This window comes from Papio anubis, chromosome 19, assembly GCF_008728515.1.
Source record: "Papio anubis isolate 15944 chromosome 19, Panubis1.0, whole genome shotgun sequence".
Taxonomy (NCBI): domain Eukaryota; kingdom Metazoa; phylum Chordata; class Mammalia; order Primates; family Cercopithecidae; genus Papio; species Papio anubis.
Window position 1 is genome coordinate 17241431 of NC_044994.1, and position 18776 is coordinate 17260206.

Below are 18776 nucleotides of genomic sequence, written 5' to 3' on the forward strand. Positions count from 1 at the left end.
GAAGGATACTGTGTCTGCTTCCTTCCCTATGAAGAGTGATGAATATCCTTCCAGATGCATTTGGCCCAGTGTGAAAGGTTAAATATGATTGAGGTAATGCCTGTGATACGCTCAAGAGCAGATTTCACATCCAAGGGTGCAGGCAATTAGATTTTTTTTTTAATGATGTAGTAACTAGAGAAAGAAAACACACAAATACACTCATACCTAATGGTAAACTGAATTTATTTCCTCTTGGAAAACAATTCCAGTAATCTCCAGGTTCAGACCGCAGAGTAAACATTAATAACAGTAACATACAGGTTAGTTCAACTGATTCAAGAATTTGGCTGCGTGAAATCATTAAGGAAAACCTTGAACACTCAAAGCTTCAAATGTATCCAGGAAAAAAAATTCTTTGACAGTCTACATAACAACTATTGCATATATAGTGATGCTACCTGTCACATTGCAAGGCTTACAAATATATATATACGGGCCTTATCCAGCTGTGGGGTTCTGTTCTGTGAGAACATCTCTTCATGGTTTGCAAGAATCTTCAGCAATAAAAAATAGTCTTAGATTTAAGCGCTGATATACCAAAAGAGAAATTCTAGGCTTAAGTGTAAAGAAAAGGAAGTCCAACCATAGTCTCATGTATAACAGTTGTTTTTAATCTTTCTTCCTTAAAAATACTTTATCTTAAGCCATTTTGGTCATACGTCTTTTTTTTTTTTTTTTTTTTTTAATCTTGCCTGAATAGGGCCCAAGTCCACTTGTCTTTATAAGACCATTTTAGTATCAGACGACATAATACATGTGCAACACTTTATATACAAGGGGTCTATCCGGTGCGCAAAAGTTCAAACACATGAACATCCAACAGTTTTGATAATACAAGTTTTATGGTACAATACAATGTTTCTGAATAATATACATTAACAATGAAAGTTTCGTGCAAAGAGTAAAACATGTTCCCTTTTTGTGCCACAAAAGCAATTCTCCTTGAGAGACTGTACTTGCACTAACTGCTGTGTTGGGTCATTGTATGATTCTGTAAATAACAAAAAAAAAAAAAAAAAAAAAAAAAAAAAAAAAAAAAAAGGGAGAGAGGGAAAACAAACTTCAGTGATTTCATTTTCATCAGACCAAGCATATATACATGTAATTAATTCATAATGACTTGAACAATGAGCTTCTGCCCTCTGATGAATAGTGCTCATGCGTGCCCTCTAATGCTAAAAAAAAAAAATAGAATGCTCCTTTCCCAGGGAGAAACAGACCCAGAGATCTTCTGAACCTGCTGCCACTCATGAGGGCCTGGAAGGAGAGGCCAGGGCAGGAGCCTCCTTACTGTGAGATGGCTGGCTGGCACCTTGCCTTTTCTCCACCTCTGCCATGTCTTTCTATAATACCCTCTCACCATCCATCATCTCTTCTTATCAAGATAGGACCCAGTGTTCAAGAAGCAGGTAGCACTGTTTTAACAGTTTTATGTATCTGTGCATGACTTCGATTGGTTACACACGCCTCTGTTCCAATCCCTCCGAGACTGTAACATCTTGACAACAGGGGCTCTATCTGCCCCTGAATATGGGTATGAAATGCCAGAGTTACCTGGCAGATGATGGACAGTGGCAGCAGCGCCCCTGCCAAGGGTGGGCTTCGGGCTGTGGTCATAGCGTGTCTCAGGAGCAGATTATAGTAGCCTGCCATGTCTCCCCAGTCCCCAGATGCTCTTTCTCAGCTAACCAGCCTGCACTGTATATTGGTGGTCTCCGCTTGTCTATGCTAGCATGTCCCCTTTCTGAGTGAACACCCTCTTTCCAAATTGTGAGAGGGTAACTGGGATTGCTGGGCAACTCAGGACCACCAGCCATGCTCTGAGGGTGGACGGCAGGTGGGAAGGCTCCAGAACCAGGCCTGGAGGATAGTCACAGATCTGCGGGATATTTGCTTGGAGCATAAGTCTGGAGATGGCCTGATCTCCACTCTCCTCCTCTGCGCTTTCCTGGAGCCATATTCTCTCACTACTCACCTGTATCCCCTGACCCTAATCCCTTCTTATTACAACCTTGGGGCCTAGCTCAAAATATCACCACTTTCATCCTCACCCCATCTAAAACTGATCTCTCCCTTCTCTGATTTCCTGCTGCACTTTATACTGCTTATATAGGATGCATCCTAGGTCTTGTCTCATGATTATTTGTAGGCCTGGCTCTCACCCACGCTGGTAATTCTCATGTTCATTCATTTATTCATTCCTCTACAGGCATCTATTGGAAACATACATCAGCACCTGGCACATGCCATAGCGCTGCAGTGCTCAGGAAAGAGGGATTGGCTATCTCAGTGACTGGCTGGCAAGGCAAGGGCTGCTGGAGAGGAAGGGCATGGTCCTTGCCTTCATGCCTTCAAAGTGCTCACGTCTAAAGAAGGTCATGTGGGCACATAACCGTAAAGCAAGATGGCAAGCAGTCTATTAGAAAAGAACACAGAAATGTCACGGCCACACCTAAACCTGCCTAGCCCTTGGGGAAGGGTTCACAGTGGATCCAGCACACTGACAGCTGGAAACATCAGCAGAGAGTACAGGGAGGGCACGCTAGGCCAAGGGACCCACATGGGTCAGGGCAATGAAATAGGAATATGCAAGGTACGTTTGCAGACCTGCAACTTGTTTAGATTGGTTGAATTCTTCTGGAGAATGTTCTGAATCAACAATACTCATGAGACGTGAAGATGGAGCTGGTTTGGGGCAAGAATATGAGCAGTCCTTTTCTACCTTGCTAAAGAGCTCAGACTGTCTTGTAGGTGAAGGGAGCCACTGGAGTATTTTAAGCAGAGGGATTCATCTTAGAGATGTTTGTTATCTCTTCATCCTTTACAGCAACTAGCAAACTGCCTGCTCCCTGAATACAGGCTGAATGACCAGAGGTTCAACTGAGAACCAATTGGGGCTAGGTGCAGAAGTGGGGGAGCTGGGAGCCTTGTGAAGAGGACTTAGGTCTTCCTTGTTCCATTTTACATTTAGCTCATTTTTGAAAAAGATGGATGACAAATCATGACGGAGAACAGTATTTCATTCTCCCTTATTTAATCCATATCTTAATAGTCTCGGCCTCAGAGTGAATACAGGAAGTAGCAAATTGTTTTTATGCCAGCTCTTTTATCGGTATATTGATTTTTAATACTTCTGCAAAGTACTTGTCACCAAGATGTAGAGAGAAAGGGTAATAAAAGTACTCATGAGACCAAAAAACTTTGCTATTTTCTTAAAAATCAACATGATTCTGTTCAGAAAGGTTATAAACAATAAAAGTTTGATTACTCAAAATACACCACGTGTAAGCCTTCTTATATCTTTTGCTATCTCAGAGTCAAGTTTATAGAAAGGTTTTTTATTTTTAAAAAGTCCAAAAATAATGACCAAACAAGTACAAGAAGATACAATACAGATTGAGCATCTCTAAATGGGAACATCCAAAATCCAAATACTCCAAAATCTGAAACTTTCGAGCACCGACATATGACATATAGGTGACTAAGCTAGTGACACCTTTGCTTTCTGACGGTTCAGTGTACTCAAACTTTGTTTCATGCACAAAATTATTGAAAATACTGTGTAAAATGACCTTTGGGCTATGTGTATAAGGTATATGAGAAATATAAATGAATTTTGTGTTTAGACTTGGGTTGCATCCCCAAGACATCTCATTATATATATGCAAATATGTCAAAACCTGAAATCGAAAACACTTCTGGTCCCAAGCATTTTAAAAAAGGAATACTCAACCTGTATTTGCCTAAATGAAAGGACTCTGACAGAAAGATGGGTGTTTTTCTCTTCTTACCAAAATCAAAGTTAAAAAAAATCAGTTTCATAACATTATTTTCAAATGTTTAAGTGCTTATGATGGACGATCCACATGTGATTGGATTCTAGGGGTTAGTGAAAGAGTACACAGTGCAGTTTTCCTGGTGGTTTTATATGTGCTCATATCAAGATGCTACAAAACGAGAACCCAAAACAAACGGCCCGTAACAGTTGGCAATGGTTGTGTGTTGTATGCTTTCATCCTCAACCAAAGCCATACAGGTCTCTTCAGAGGTGCAAGGAACATGAACAAATACACACACATCACTTACTGCAACAGACTGAAGTTGTTTCATAAAGGAGTTATGTTTCGTATATAAGAGAGAGGAATACAAATCATTTGTGAGAAGGATAAGGGTATGGCTTGTGAAATTCAAAAATAAAGCAACCCAATGTAAGTAATATCAACATAAGAAATCTGGCGTGAGAAATGTAAAGGCAGGAAGTCCTCTTGCTTTGGAGATGCCTGCAGACCACAGAGGTCTCTTATTCTCATTTTCTTTGGTTTCCCCTTTTTCGCTCCAGCCCAACAGAGAGCTATGGCAGGGTCTCCCCAGGCCTGGCTGTCCACCACTGGCAGTGACTCTCATGGCGGAAGGCAGCATGTTCCTAGAGGTTCTTGGGCAATGGATATATTTGTATCGGAAACAACCCCGCCATGGGATTCTGCTCCATCCTCAAGGGCTTGCCTTTGCCACCTTTGAGGATCTAGGGGACATGTCTGTTCTCCTCCCCCACGCAGTATTTCAAGTCCACTGGAAATACAAATGGCCTCATTTCATCTTCTGGGGGAAGGAATGGAATATCTGAGCCATGGTTTATTCGACTGGCTTTTAGGCCTTGAGGAGAACAGACGCGAAGTCCTAGTCTCTGGACTTGACTAAAGATTCTCTGACTAGAAAAACAAGAAGTTGTTTCATGGGAGCACTCAGTGTTTTTTGTGTTTTCTGACGCTCATAGACATTATTTCTTCAGAAAGGGAGACAAGAGGCAAGAGGGAAGGATTAAAAAGTAGACAGCAGAAGCGCCAAGCAAAGAGAGGGTACGCTCTGAGGCCCACTTTGCTCTCCCCCTGGCTACTTGCCACACCACAGAACCAGTCCTGAGACAGCAAGGACACAAATGCATATGAGCAGAAAGCAGGAAAGTGCTGCCAGGCCATCCACAAGCAGCCTTCTCTCTGTGCAAGAGTTTTCAGCTCTTTAGGTCCAGAGGAAACCACTACACTAGAACAAAGCAGTGGGTAATCTCACCAATTTTACACAGCAATTCACAGTCCCTAAAGTACTTTAATGCAATGACGGGTTATGAGAAAAACTATCTGTTCCAATGAAGGGAAAGTGTTTTACATAATCGAGAAGAACATCAGTGCAACATCGGTGCATCGGTGGAGGTGGGGGGTGAAGACACAAAAGGAAGTAGGAAGAGAAGAAAACTTCTGTAATCCCACAGAGAGCCATATTGTACTCTGCAAAAAGCCATCTCCTGGAGACCCCATGTCTAAGTAACTGAAAATTGCAAACCATTAATCCCAGTTATGAACAGTTGTTTTACACGAGGGGGGTTTGTGTTAAAAAAAAAATCAAATCCACAACATACCTTAAAGCTTAAAAGAAGATCCATCTAGGTACGATACCTTAATAGCGAGGTTTCAAAAGCACTTTCTTTACTGGAAAGGGCCCCATTTGGAAGGAGTGGGCTGTATGTATTTTTTTTTTTCTCTATAAATGTGAAATTAAACTTAGAAAGCTAAAAAACAGATGAGGGCCTTAAAAATTCCCTTCTAGCACTATGTATTTCTTTTTAAATATGAGATGCCTTTCATTTTACAAGACTGGAATTCTCATTTTGGGCTTGGCACTCTAACAAATGATTAATTCAGCCTCCTTTTTCTCTGAGAGCTGACCACATTTACTGGTCAAACAGTTTAATCCTATTTAAAATGCAATCCAAGAAAAATATTTTTAAGTAAAAATAAAAATCCATGATCCTTTGAAACTGTTCACCTTGGCTAAAGACATTCCATTTTCCTGCAATCTTGATGGAAATTTGAATTTTTGCACCTATATCAATGATGAAATTCAGCTTTGGAGGAAAGCCAGGGGGAACCTATCTTCCCAGGGCTGAAAAATTAAATTCCCAACCCCAAAACTTATGCCCGGAGATTGCCTTCACTTTTCTAATTCTTTGGCAGAGACCATGTCTCGTCTGTGCTTTGTAACACTCTGCTGGCATCGGCAAAATGTTACGTATCAATGGTCATAAAAACAAAAACGGCATTTGAATGGAAGTTTTGTGAAATCTGTTGATTCAAAGATGTTAATCATTTTTACCATGACTTGTTTATTTATAGCCTTTTGTTTCAAACAAATTCTGACAAGCTTTTAAAACTCAAAGAGCCAGCATGCTATTTTAAAAAGGAATGAAAAAAAAACAAAACAAAACAACAAGCTTTCCACTAATTCACTGTGCCATTAGAAACCCGAATTTAAACTGCAGTTGTATTCAATTTAAATGAGATGTTTTCTAACTAGATGAAATAGTAGGCAATTGTGGCTCAGAAACAATGCAAGGCGGGAAGAAATAAAGAAATATAAAGATTAAATGTGGCTGTTTCTTTCAACAGATGGTGACAGCACCATGGCAGTGTGTTGTTTTCCTTTAGTTGAAGAACACAAACATCCGTAATCAATCATCACTGATTAACTAATTATATTACCCTTCCTTTTATCACTTGGGTTGGACCTTTATCTGTAAACACTGAGGATAATCAGTATGCTCTTATTTTTCTGGAAGTATATTCCAGTTCACATAGAGCCGTGCAGTTACAGGCTGCAAACAGAATTCTACATTACCGTCCACCTTTAAGCACTATTGCTTTTTTTCATTTTTTATTTTTATTTTTTAAACAAAAGCAATTGGTTTCCAACAGGCTGGATAATAAGTCTTTTGACCTGCATTCTTCTTTGACCCATTAAGGTCACCCCTGTGCTTGGGCATAGAGCTGACTTAGGAAATGCCTGCAAGTCCTACATTTCATCTCCTGCCCACTCAAAATAAAGCTTTCTTTAAATGTGTCTGTACGGGTCCCTGAAGGCCAAAGAGGCATCCCTGTAGTGGGCAATGGAGGGACAGAAGCTTCTGCCTTTATTAATGAATGCAGACCATTATGAGTCTGGCTGGCTCCTTCCCCGTTCCCAGAAGCATATACTGTACGTGACTTAAAATGCTAGAATATTGACACAAAGCGAGCCGGGCACCCCTAAGGAAAATTACTCCTTGGATATAATGTAGGCTCGTAACAGCTATTAGAGTACAAAATAAAACCCTCCGGGATCAGACTGACATATACCGCATTCTACCTAGTCCTCAAACATTAGAAGAATTTCTTTGTGAAGGCATTCTCAAGGACAGCATTAAACTGACTTTTGTAGCAATCTGCAACAGCTTTTTGGCTTAGAGCTTTTAGTACTAAATCTCTGGTTTGAATCAATATAAGTACTATATCTTCTACATTAATCAATACATTTGGTTCAATACATGTTCTATTAAATTATACTTTCTAATCAAGATTTTTACATTTCCACCCTCTCTCTTTTTCATTCCCAACTTCTTATGCTAGGAAAATAGTTTTAAAAGTGTATACAGCTAATGATGACAGGATCCTGGGTTATTTCCCCTGAACATTAAGAGAAAAAATAGTCACAACGGCAAAGGATGACCTTTAAGCATCTTAATAAGGTTAACAGGATGTGAATGTTAATAAATTAACATTTTCAAAGTCCACACAATTACAAAAGTACTCATAATTTTAAACTGATGAAAAGTAAATTGCTACGGCTCTGGGAGTACCATTAGGAATGTTCTAAAAATTACACTGAAGACCAAAATCACCCTCAAGTACCCCACTTTGCCCACCCCAAAGTTTCTACTGCCCACAACTGTATAATTCCTGGCTGGAGAAATCTGGGGTAATTGTGTTTTTACGGACCTTACCAGGTAAACAGCAGGACCATATCTGTGGATATTGTATTTTTGTGAGCTATGTTACAGTTCAATGAATATTTTTTAAAGGACAAATATACAACAATATTTTCCCTAAGTGCTATGAGAATCGAAAAGACATATGAATAGTGGATTTTTCAAAGCCAGGGAAGTTGACTCATAATCTTTACATTTGTAGAATCTGCTAGAATGAAGTTCTACTCTTTTATTATGACATAGCAATGGCATTTCCAAACTGTCATGATATGCTTTTGCCCCTCTCTTGAATGCCATGAATGTTGCATTTATGATCATGTTTGCATGGACAGAATTTCCCTTTTTATTTTTTCATATGGTAATGTCATCACCATGAACTTACAGAGACACTGATGCATTTTCGTTTGACATTTAACAGTTCACATGGGCTTGGTCTGACATCTCAAAGCATTTTCTGGATGACACTAAGCTATATTAAAGCAAAAGGTGAAATGGCATCATCAGAAGTGATCAGAAGAATACAAGATATTAAAGAAGGAAAAGGACTATTAGGACATTCCATTTGTCCCCCTGTAGGAACATAATTGTTTGGTAAAGTTTACACACTAGGCCAGTTTTGAATGATTCTGGCAATGAGTTTCTATCATACCTCCCAAAGGAAACAATTTCACATTCTAACAAACCTCACTGAAGGACATTTTTGTTGTTGTTCTTTGGACATTTGTGCTAACTATGTCCAGAAAAAGGGTGATCTGAGATAATCCTGACGGATGAGGACACTGGCATGTTGATGAGTTTATGTTCCAAACACTAGACCTTGTAACTATAGTATAAAGTTCATCCATCTCATTCAAAGCAACCTAGAAGACCATCCAGTACACCATTTCTCAGTCGTTATATAAAACACATCCCATTCACTTGCTTGGTTCCAGAGAGGAGCCTGAAAATAGATTTCAGAAGGCCAGTGGGGCCTGCCTTATACAAGCAGGGTTTCCCAACCTCAGCACTACTGACATTCGGAGCTGAGCAATTCTTCTTGTTCTAGGGGGTTGTCCTGGACATTGCAGGATGTTTAGCAGCATCCTTGGCCACTATTGCCAACATGCTAGTGGCATCTTCCCAGTTGAGACAAGCAGAAATGTCCCCTGACACTGCCACATATCTCTTGGTGGGAAGCATCTCTCCCACCAGGGAGATATTGAGGAACACTGCCTTATACTGTTTGAAACACATTTGTGCATGAATAAATGAAAGCTGGGAGACAAGGCGAGTTCTGCATTAAAGGGATCTGAAGAATCTGCAGGGAAGAACTGATCTAAAGGGGAAGAAGAAATGGTAGTCTATGAGGTGTGTTAAATAGCTGTAACGAGGAGGTCTTGTTAATGACCTGTCTTGTTATGGACAGGTTTAAATTAGAGGTCAGATACAGGAACAGGTGGTTATAAGGAAGACATATAATTGTTTTGAATTGACTTTGTATTGAAAATACATTGAGCTTGCTATACCATGCTTGAGTATGGTACTTGGTCTTCATTCTAAGATGGTATCTTCCCCACCTGAAAATGAGAATTGCAAAGGGACACATATATACCACATGAGACTGTACTGCAGTAAATATATACTGTACTGCAGTAAAATGTAGTCAAGGGGTGAACATGGGCAAGTGTACAGGAACTGTAGAAAGAATTCCTTGAGATATATAATAAATGGCATTGTTTAAGTGAAGAACCAAGTATTTCCAGAAGTGTTCATTCTTTTAGTGACTTATCAAGACCATTCATGTACCATTGATGAACAAAGATGGTATGTTTTAGTGGCAATCAATCAATGCTGCTTTAGGGATATTTAAAATCTAATAATATTTAAAGGGACCCAAATATTAGACTCAGGAAATCAGTGTTTGGGGAATGGAAACAACTATCTACTTTGAAAGAACTACAGAGCCATCATCCTCAATTTGTTGGTCTAGACCCAATGGCAGGTGAATCAACTACACCTGTAAGTAATGCTGCAGAGAAAGAAAAAATTGGTTTCAGAGCTGGGGGTTGGGGGTGGTACCTAGCAGCATCTGGTCCAGTATCTTATTTTATAGATGGGAAAATTAAGTCCCAGAGGGTTGAAGCCAACGCTCAAGGTCTTAGAGTTAGTCCTACGGCTGGGCCAGCTGTCCAGATAAAGGACACTCATTGCTATAGCCCAAACCTTCTACCTGGAGAGACGGGTGCTCTAGGACACAGAGTAAGGGCCTTTCACCTTATGTGAGAGGCTCTGTTCTTGGAGTAGTCACACCTGCCTGGTGCAAGAGCGATGAGGAGGCAGAGGTAAAAAGGGATAGAATGGCTCCCGAAGTAGAGGGAAGAGCAGCAGCAAAGCTGAGAGGCCAGGGGACAGAGGGCGGGAACTGCATAGCAGCTGAAGCATCTGGTGGAGCTGCAGATATGTCCAGCTGTGCAGGGAGGTGGGGAGTCAGTTCAAAAAGGCTATTTTAGCCACATTTTGCTATTTTCTGCTATATCAAGCTAAGCCAGAAAAGCCCATGGCGGTTATCATGTACCAAGAATACCTAGCTTAGCCTTAGTCTAATGTGAGTCTTCAGAAGCCTGAGCAAAGACTAATTATTTAAATAATGCAAAGTGCCAGCAGCTAACATAGAACCATTCCTAGTATTTCGACAACTAAACATTTTGGAGACATAAAACAAGTCCGTCAGTCCACCAGCTTCCAAAGGACAAATTCTACTGTGACATCATACATGGGAAATGTTAACATTGTGACAATCCCATTTTCCATTAAGAACTGAAAAACAGTAGTAAAATTTTCGTTGCAAGCTGACCCCTATCTGTTATGCACACCCGACAAGCTTGAAAATTTCCTTCTCTGGAACTGACAACAGCGTGCACTATCTACTACACCGAGAGTGGGGGAAAAAGGTGCCGAATGGGAAGAACAGGCTAAAAAGAGCAAAATGGCCACTGGGAAATATATTAAAGAGTACAATGTTTATTTTTAAAAGAAAACAATGAATTGAGCTGTCTGTTTCCATGCAAGAAGCCAGCAGAAAATTTAAATCAAACTATACGAAGCCAGTGAGAGGGAGAGTGTAAAGATTTCACTGAAGATTCTGGAATTGCAGGATTCCAGTGTACTGTGGGACAGAAGGCTTTGATGGGCAATACTGCCTAATAAGATATTCAGGGATTAAGTCAGTGCTTCACAGACAGATGTGTCCATGTGCCAGTTGTTGCTAAGCTTTAATTTTTTTCCCCTGTAATGTTTAATTTATCACACTGGCGCTTTCTAAACTAGAACATCTGTAAACAAGGTTAAGAATGACCTCCTTCCAATTTTACATCCATGAGCAGTGCCCCTTCTTCGTGCTCTAATTTTAGATACCTTAAAGATAAATAAATCTTTGGGAGGAAGAAAAAAGAAGGCTTGTCTGACACTGTAATGTGTTCATCCTGGGCGAATACAAATTTCCTCTCTGCCAGCTCTCGGTGCACACAACCAACTCTTGCTGCTGAAGCTATCAAGCATCCCCTTCCCAGTCAAATGCAATTAAACAAACTTCTGCTAAATATTTAACAGCCTTGTGTAGTAATTAGCGGCAAATAATGGAAGCTTAAATTGATAATTGCTCAGAAACGTCCTCTTACAAACATTACAAAATTCCAACTCCTCCTTTTTCTCTTAGATTTTGAATCCCTGAAGGTTTTTGAAGAAAATTTAGTTAGCGAAATTAACTATAATCATATCACTTAGCCAAGATCTCAGAGTTAAGTTTGGCTGTTTTGCAGTCAGCTGCAAGATTCCACTGGCATCATTTACTTCACTTCCGTGTTTGAAATCCATTGAAATTTAGTTATACACTGAAAGATGGTGGAGCAGGGCATTGATTTAAAAACTGACTGGCAGGCTTAGGATTTAAACTCTGGTCCACCAGATTCAAAAGGTCATCTGATTAGAATGGGAGAAGCACAGGGCGTTGTAATTTATATTCAAAGGGTAACCTTTGTAGGAAGAAGGGGGGAGCCAAGACTCTTTCTGCTTTTCCACTTGATAGGGACACGGATTCCCTTCAACCAAATTCCAATAATTATGAAAAATAGTTTATTGAACTTGGGCAAAAAGCAAAAGAAATGCCACTTCCTTGTAGTGTATTATTTCTTTTATTAAAAACACTGCCACACTCCCTAGGAGGTAAACTCACATTAAGAGTAAGTCAAACATGTTATAAATCATTAAGAATAACAGAAAAACATCTTTCTCCACCATAAGCCAAAAAAAGAAAAAAAAAGCTTGTCTACTATGGCATATGCTTTAGTAAAGATATATAAAAATAAAACTGTGAAAGGACAATGTATTAATTTAGATAAACTATGTTAAGTATGAGTCACCTCCTGAGTTGTGTGTGTATGCATGGGTGTGTGTGCATGTACACGTGTGTGTGCGTGTACACGTGTGTGTGCGTGTGTGCACGTGCGCGGGAATACGCATGTGTGCATGTCCATTTCCATACCTAAGCAAGTGAGTGTTGTGCAGGGCAAAAAAAAGAGTTATATACATGCATTGCTTCTACAGGTAAAATTCCTGGTGTTTGCCTTTGATCTTTCTGTCTCTCCGGGGACTTATTCCTGCACGGAGAATGCAATTAGAAGGAGCCCCAAGTAACTCTTGTTTTAAGTTCTAAGCAAGTCCTTTAAAAATGCAAGTATTCCATGGGCCCAATTCTGTTTGGTTGCCCCCACTTTAAATAAAAAATCCGAGTTTGGAGAGAGGAGAAAACATTTCACACTCAAATTTGGTGCTTTTTAAAATTTTTGCCTGTGTGCTTGCTTTTCTTTCCTTTTTCCCTGTATGTTATTGTGCATTGTTGAAAGTTTCAGGTCTCTTTCTTTAACGATCCCTCCCCACTCCCTAAAATCATCCTGGTTTATTAGCAAGTTCATACAGGCACAAAGAAGTCAGGAACGGTTGAGTGCATTTCCTATTCTCTATTAAACCTGTTCTTAAGATATGGTTTTGGCCGGGCGCGGTGGCTCAAGCCTGTAATCCCAGCACTTTGGGAGGCCGAGACGGGCGGATCACGAGGTCAGGAGATCGAGACCATCCTGGCTAACACAGTGAAACCCCGTCTCTACTAAAAATACAAAAACTTAGCCGGGCGAGGTGGCGGGCGCCTGTAGTCCCAGCTACTCGGGAGGCTGAGGCAGGAGAATGGCGTAAACCCGGGAGGCGGAGCTTGCAGTGAGCTGAGATCCGGCCACTGCACTCCAGCCTGGGTGACAGAGCGAGACTCCGTCTCAAAAAAAAAAAAAAAAAAAAAAAAAAAAGATATGGTTTTATTCTTTCTTGTCCACGATTTCCCATTGTCTTATACTTTTTAAGGTCTTAAAATGGCAGAGCTGCCCCCACTCTCCGCCCTGCCAAGAAGAGCTTCTATTTGCTTCAGAAACTCACAACGTGAAGTTCCCATTCTCCTCTCACTTTCTGGGCACCTTTTCTGGCTTTACTTCTAGGTCTCTGTGGGACAGTTTCCTCACCCCTCATGGTGCACAGAGCTACTGGAAAGAGAACCCTTTAATTCCTCCACGAAGAGATGTGCTGTAGCTATGGTGAGAGTAATCTATAACCCTCACATCCTTAAATAATTTGCTACTCCAAGTTAATTTTAATTCATTACAATAAAGCAATATAATTTAAAAAATCTCTTTAAAGTGAAGTATTTAACATGATCCTGAAAGAAAGACAGTCCTGACTAACAGAAGGCCGGGCGGCAGGCATGGTGCAAACTCATGCAAATTCAAAGGTGAGCCGTAAACAAGAACACACAGCAACACTGCCATGCATAAAGGGCCAGGCAACGGGAGGCCTCATTCTAATCAGTCCTCAAAGGAACCTGCCATACAGAAGTGGCACTTATTCTAATTTAAAGCCCTCATGCTTGCTTCAGTGTTGCAAAATTTATAAAAGAATAACTTCATTAAACCGCCTGGCACTTCAAACACAAATGCAAACCAGCCACAACACAGAAGGGGCTGGACAAGAGGAAGAGAAATATTCCCAGAGAGTTGTTAGTTCAGATATTAAAATAGAGTCTGCATTGTGGTGCTTCTCTTTCCGTGCAACTTTCCTTCACCAAGGACTCCTGCCACCGGGCTCTTTACTTCTGTCACGAGTCCTGTTGCTCCTGTGAGTCTGCTTAATAACACTGAAAATCATTCAAAGCGGTTTGGCCAGCCCAGTCACATGCAGACATACATCTGGCAGCACATAAATGAACGCTATTCAATGTTCCTTGCCTGGTCTGCAGAGGAGATTGATTCTGAACACACCACTATTACAGTTCCCATTTACTTGGGTGTATATTTCAGACTCACCTAAGTTGTTGAAAAACTAATGGAAGAAAAAATTTCTTCCCCTTAACCCTGGCACTCAAGAAAGAAAACAATAATAAGGGTTAAGTGGAAACAGTCTACTGAACCCACGCACCGCGCAGGAGAAAAGTTATTGTCACATCCTAAAACATACGCTTTAAAGGAAACTTCTTTTTCTCCCCTTCATCAGAGTCATAGAAACGCTACAGAAAAATGACTTCAGGCTAGCTTCCTAAGCTACAATGCAGTGTGTGTCAGAACACACATCATTTCATGCGGAACTGTCAGCATATTTCTCAAAATCATTTTTTTTGGAATGCAATGAAAAGACAATCTGGAAGCCTGTATAAAAACGCCAAGCCTCCGAGAAAGTATGTGTCACCCACAAGTTAAACTAGGCATCGTGATCTTGAGAGATCCCAGTAATGAACCACTGCTTTCCTTCTCAGTGTCTCATCACCTCAGTGAGCACAAACCTGTGCTAAGATTTTGCTTCGGAGAATACAGTGAGCGTTCAAAAACCTTGAAAATGGTAATCCGTGGATGAATAAGAGGAAATGGTCTTAGGGTAAGTAAAAGGTGAATCTCTCCAAGGGTTATAAAAGAAAAAGACTGTTTATCCCAGTTGTTTTTCAGAATTTTGGAGTGGGATTCTTGCTGTTGGCTGGAAGAAAGACCTGTTAAAGGGTGCTCAGGCCAGGCGGACCGGAGACCAGTTCCACGCAGTGGATGTGAAGCTTAAAGTTGTCACCAAAAACCGCAGGATGATAGGAGTCATATTCTTCTTAGGGTAAACAAATATTGAAATGAATTATCTCTTATCCTTATGCAATTGTTCTATAGTGCTGGAAGCTTTTTATATCCAAATAATGCAATACATTGGTGAAGGTAAGTTTGTGTTCTTTTTTCTCTCCATGAATACAATAGGGCTAATCAGATGGAATGAATGAGCCAATTCACTTACGGGCAGCCTTTATTATATAATAAAATATGGATTATTGATCTTGTGGAGTTGGCAATGCATGATGCAAATTCAGTGAAGAAACCTTCAAAACTGGAATTTGAGGCTATTTGTATAGATGCTTGAATCTACTTAGAACTATTTTCACTTTTGAAAAACCATAAAAATAAAACAACACTAAAACTAATTAAACCCGGTGTTCCAAAAAAGGACAAAAAAAAGTTAACACAGAGGCCTGGGATGGAAGGCTGGGATGGCTCTCTTATAGGGTAAAATCCCTTGTTGTATTCCAATGGAGGGAGAGGAAACAGGCAGGCTCTTTGGGCCTGTCTGTGGAGTAGTGAGTACAAACTTATTTGCTAGACCCAAATGTACTGCCCAGGAAACTTGCTACAAATCCAACCCAGCCCTGTAATAAGAGTCAGTGTATTGTTGTGGCTCTCGCACTTGTGAGGCATACTTGTTTAACATACAACACTGGGTTGTCCTAGCAAAATCCTTTCATCTCTTATCTCTTAAAAAATGCAATAATCAGCCCGGGTTAGGAGGCAGCTCTGAATACATGGGTCACATGGCCAGGAAAGCCTACACAGCAAACACTGAGGGGAAGAAAGAAAGTGAGCTATGATATTCAACGTGTATTTACACACCTCCGTTCTGCCTTCCCGTTCCCCTTATAAATCTGCCCCAAGATACGATGGCACTGCTGATTGCTATTTGTGCTCTGCAACGAAGTCCAGGCCAGACTGTCTCCTGTATTCCTTATAAACTTCTCCCATCTCGTCCCTACAGGGCAAGCACGCCCTTCCTTTTGACAGAGTTCACGTCCTCTCTACCTTTTTATAGGCCACATCCGCGTGCCCCCCACACAGCAGCACAACACAAACATGTGCCTTTCTCCTCTATTTTCTTTTTAAGACTAAAAACAGGCTCTGTGTTTTGGTAGGCATCCCTCCAAAGCATAGGTGAGCGTCCATGCGGGATGTTTCCGAAAACGACGCCAATGAAAGGGAGGAATGAGCGATGCTAAACAATGCCGCACCAAAGTTGCAGACTGTTCGGCTACAGTCCAGAAAATGAATCCAATTTTTCATTCTGTCATTATAAATATTTCATTGCAAATGGTACTGATTTTCTGCAACTGTGGTTAAGCAGAGGGCCTCTGTGTGAATATTTAAGAAAAAAAAAAAAAAAAAGGAGGAAGACAACGAAGAAGAGGGAGGGGGGAATTAAAGGTTAGCAACCAATTAATTTCTCACTTGAAATGTAAAAGATTCTGGGAGAAATTCAACAGTGATGTAGTGTGTGACTCAAAGAAGAAGAAGAAAAAAAACATTTACTCTGCTCTTCTTCTGACAGTTTCTCATAAAATATCTGCAGTCCATCTATCTTTTAGTACTCCGGGCTCCTCTGGAGAGCAGAAAATGGTGGTTTAAAGCTCACTTCAGTGCCAGTCTGCGGGAGATTGCTTTCCACAGGACCCCCGCTGATGGAGGCCTAGGGGAAGAGGCCCAGGAGTTATTCAATCAGCCCGAGACTCTGGGGCGGCTGGGGGTCCTTTGAGGGCTGATTATAAAGCTGCCCTCCTGTTGCCTGCCTCGGAACAGAACGAAATGAGCAGCCTCTTGCTGCGCAGATTCTGCAAGAAGGAATTTCACCTGTCATGGAGTTTGTCAGAATTTCAGGATTTATCTTGGTGCAAAATTAATAAAATACCAACCAGGATTTCAGGCTGACTACTCAGCTGTGTCATCTCAAAGTGATCTTTCACCCAAGAAAACCTGGACAGTGAGCACAGCCATTCTTGCCCTACTTTTCCTTTGGAGGAGGAACGAGACGATGTGACTAATGCCACCCAAACATCAGATTGAGACCGTGAGCCAATTACACGCGAGGCGGAATTACGCGTGGGTGCCGCTGTCTTAATGCATGACCTCTCACCCCGCCGCTGCTGCAGTTCTAAAGCCTCTTTGGAATAAGTGGAGTCTAAGGCATAAAAAGGCGATTTCTGTAGCTTATAACACAGTAGGTCCCCTATGGCATCACATCTGTTAAATGCATACACTGGTATTTCAGACCCGGATTTGATTTATCTTTTAAAAGGAGTACTAACAATGGAGTATGGCAAGAACACATACTATGAAACATTGCAAATTAATCTTGGGTCGGCTATGAACAAGGTGCAGTTTCATCCTTTGTTTCAGTACACGCCCTCCGCATGTCCCATCACCTTCTGGGCTCCCAGCAGAAAGTGGGAGGGCAGAGGGCGGGGGAGGCGGGAGAGAACACAAGGGGATAGGACAGAGTGGGAACAAACCACCTATTTCTGTGACCCTCTGCCAGCTCCGGGCTGCAACAGTTTGGCCATCTTGGCTTCTTTCACTTTAGACTGTAGCTTGCATCACACAAATCACCACTGCTCTTTTAAGTGAAGTTCTGTACAACCCAGGGGCTTGATCATTTTGAACTGAGACTTGGGTAGCTCCAAGGCAATTAGCTCTGGTCCTCAGAGTGGGTGGCATCGCATGGCAGATGGGGCCAGCATGTGGGGTCTGGATTGGCATTCATGCCACTGGCTGGCCCAGGCCAATGGACAGAGTGGGCAAGCAGTTCTCCGGACCTTGGTCTCACTCAAGTTTGACTTCCAGGACACTAAACTCAGGTTCAGCACAGGGTTAGTTTGGGTTGCGATGCACACCTTGTTTTGTGTCCCCGGCCTCTATCCACACTCAGGCCATGGTACTAATCGATGATTAGCAGCACAGCCTCGGCTCTCAGAGTCAGCGATGGGTTTAAGGCACTGCTGCTTCTCTAATTTCCAATCGACATTTTCTAAATGAGACAATAAACAATGCTGTAATGCATTCTCTCCAGCTCTTCCCCTAGTTAAATGACAGTTCTGCTTTGGAGAACCACCTTTACAATTCAGTAGCAGTCTGACAATACTAACACCAAGAGATCTCAGGAAAAAGTAACAGAGAGAGTGAAAGAGAGGAGAGAGCTAGGAAGTGAGCGCACAGATGGTGGGGGGGACGCAGGGTGCTCTCAGCAGGCTTCAGTGGAGATGTATTAACTCCTCAGAGGGATAAGGGCTTCCCACCAGTACTGTCATGAATTATAACTGAGTATGGGAGTGAAGCCTTGGTGTCTGTCTCACAGCAAATATACTGTTCCATTTTCCTGCACAATCACCTTTCACCCTTATAAACTCAAAGCACAGCAAAGCACACTGCTGATATTTAATGGTATCACAGTAGCCTTTTATATGTCTAGAAGGCACACAAGCTTAGCAGATGTGCCCAGTGGTGTAAGTCAGACAATTAGAAAATTAAGTTTTGGCAAAGTGAAAAAGGAAATCTTTTATGAGCGCTTTGGGTTTCCAGTGAAGGACGGTCTTCTGCCAGCCAGGAGCTGCTATCAATGTAGGGGCAGGGATCACACGGAAAAGAAGCTGCCCTCCCAGACATGGAGGGGCCCAAGGAAAAAGCTCCACTTTTGCAAACTTGGCCCTCCTATGGGAAAGCAGTTCCTGGCCAGTTAGTTTCCACTCACTCATTCAATGAAGTTATCAATGAAGGAGACCTGTTATTTTAGGCAGTTT

At 41.4% G+C, this 18776-nt stretch overlaps 1 protein-coding gene across 5 annotated transcripts in view; it reads right to left on the reverse strand.

Moving 5' to 3' along the window:
- Positions 1–206: 206 nt before the first annotated feature.
- The window catches only part of ZNF521 (zinc finger protein 521), a 292767-nt gene continuing 274197 nt past the window's right edge, over positions 207–18776 (reverse strand). For all 5 annotated transcript variants that reach the window (XR_004180038.1, XM_031658747.1, XM_031658745.1 and 2 more), the window contains one exon: positions 207–1033. Coding sequence is in view for 4 of the 5 variants with exons in the window: in XM_031658747.1 (XP_031514607.1) it covers positions 1004–1033 (30 nt within the window). In the remaining variant the exon portion in view is untranslated. The remainder of the gene's footprint in view (positions 1034–18776) is intronic.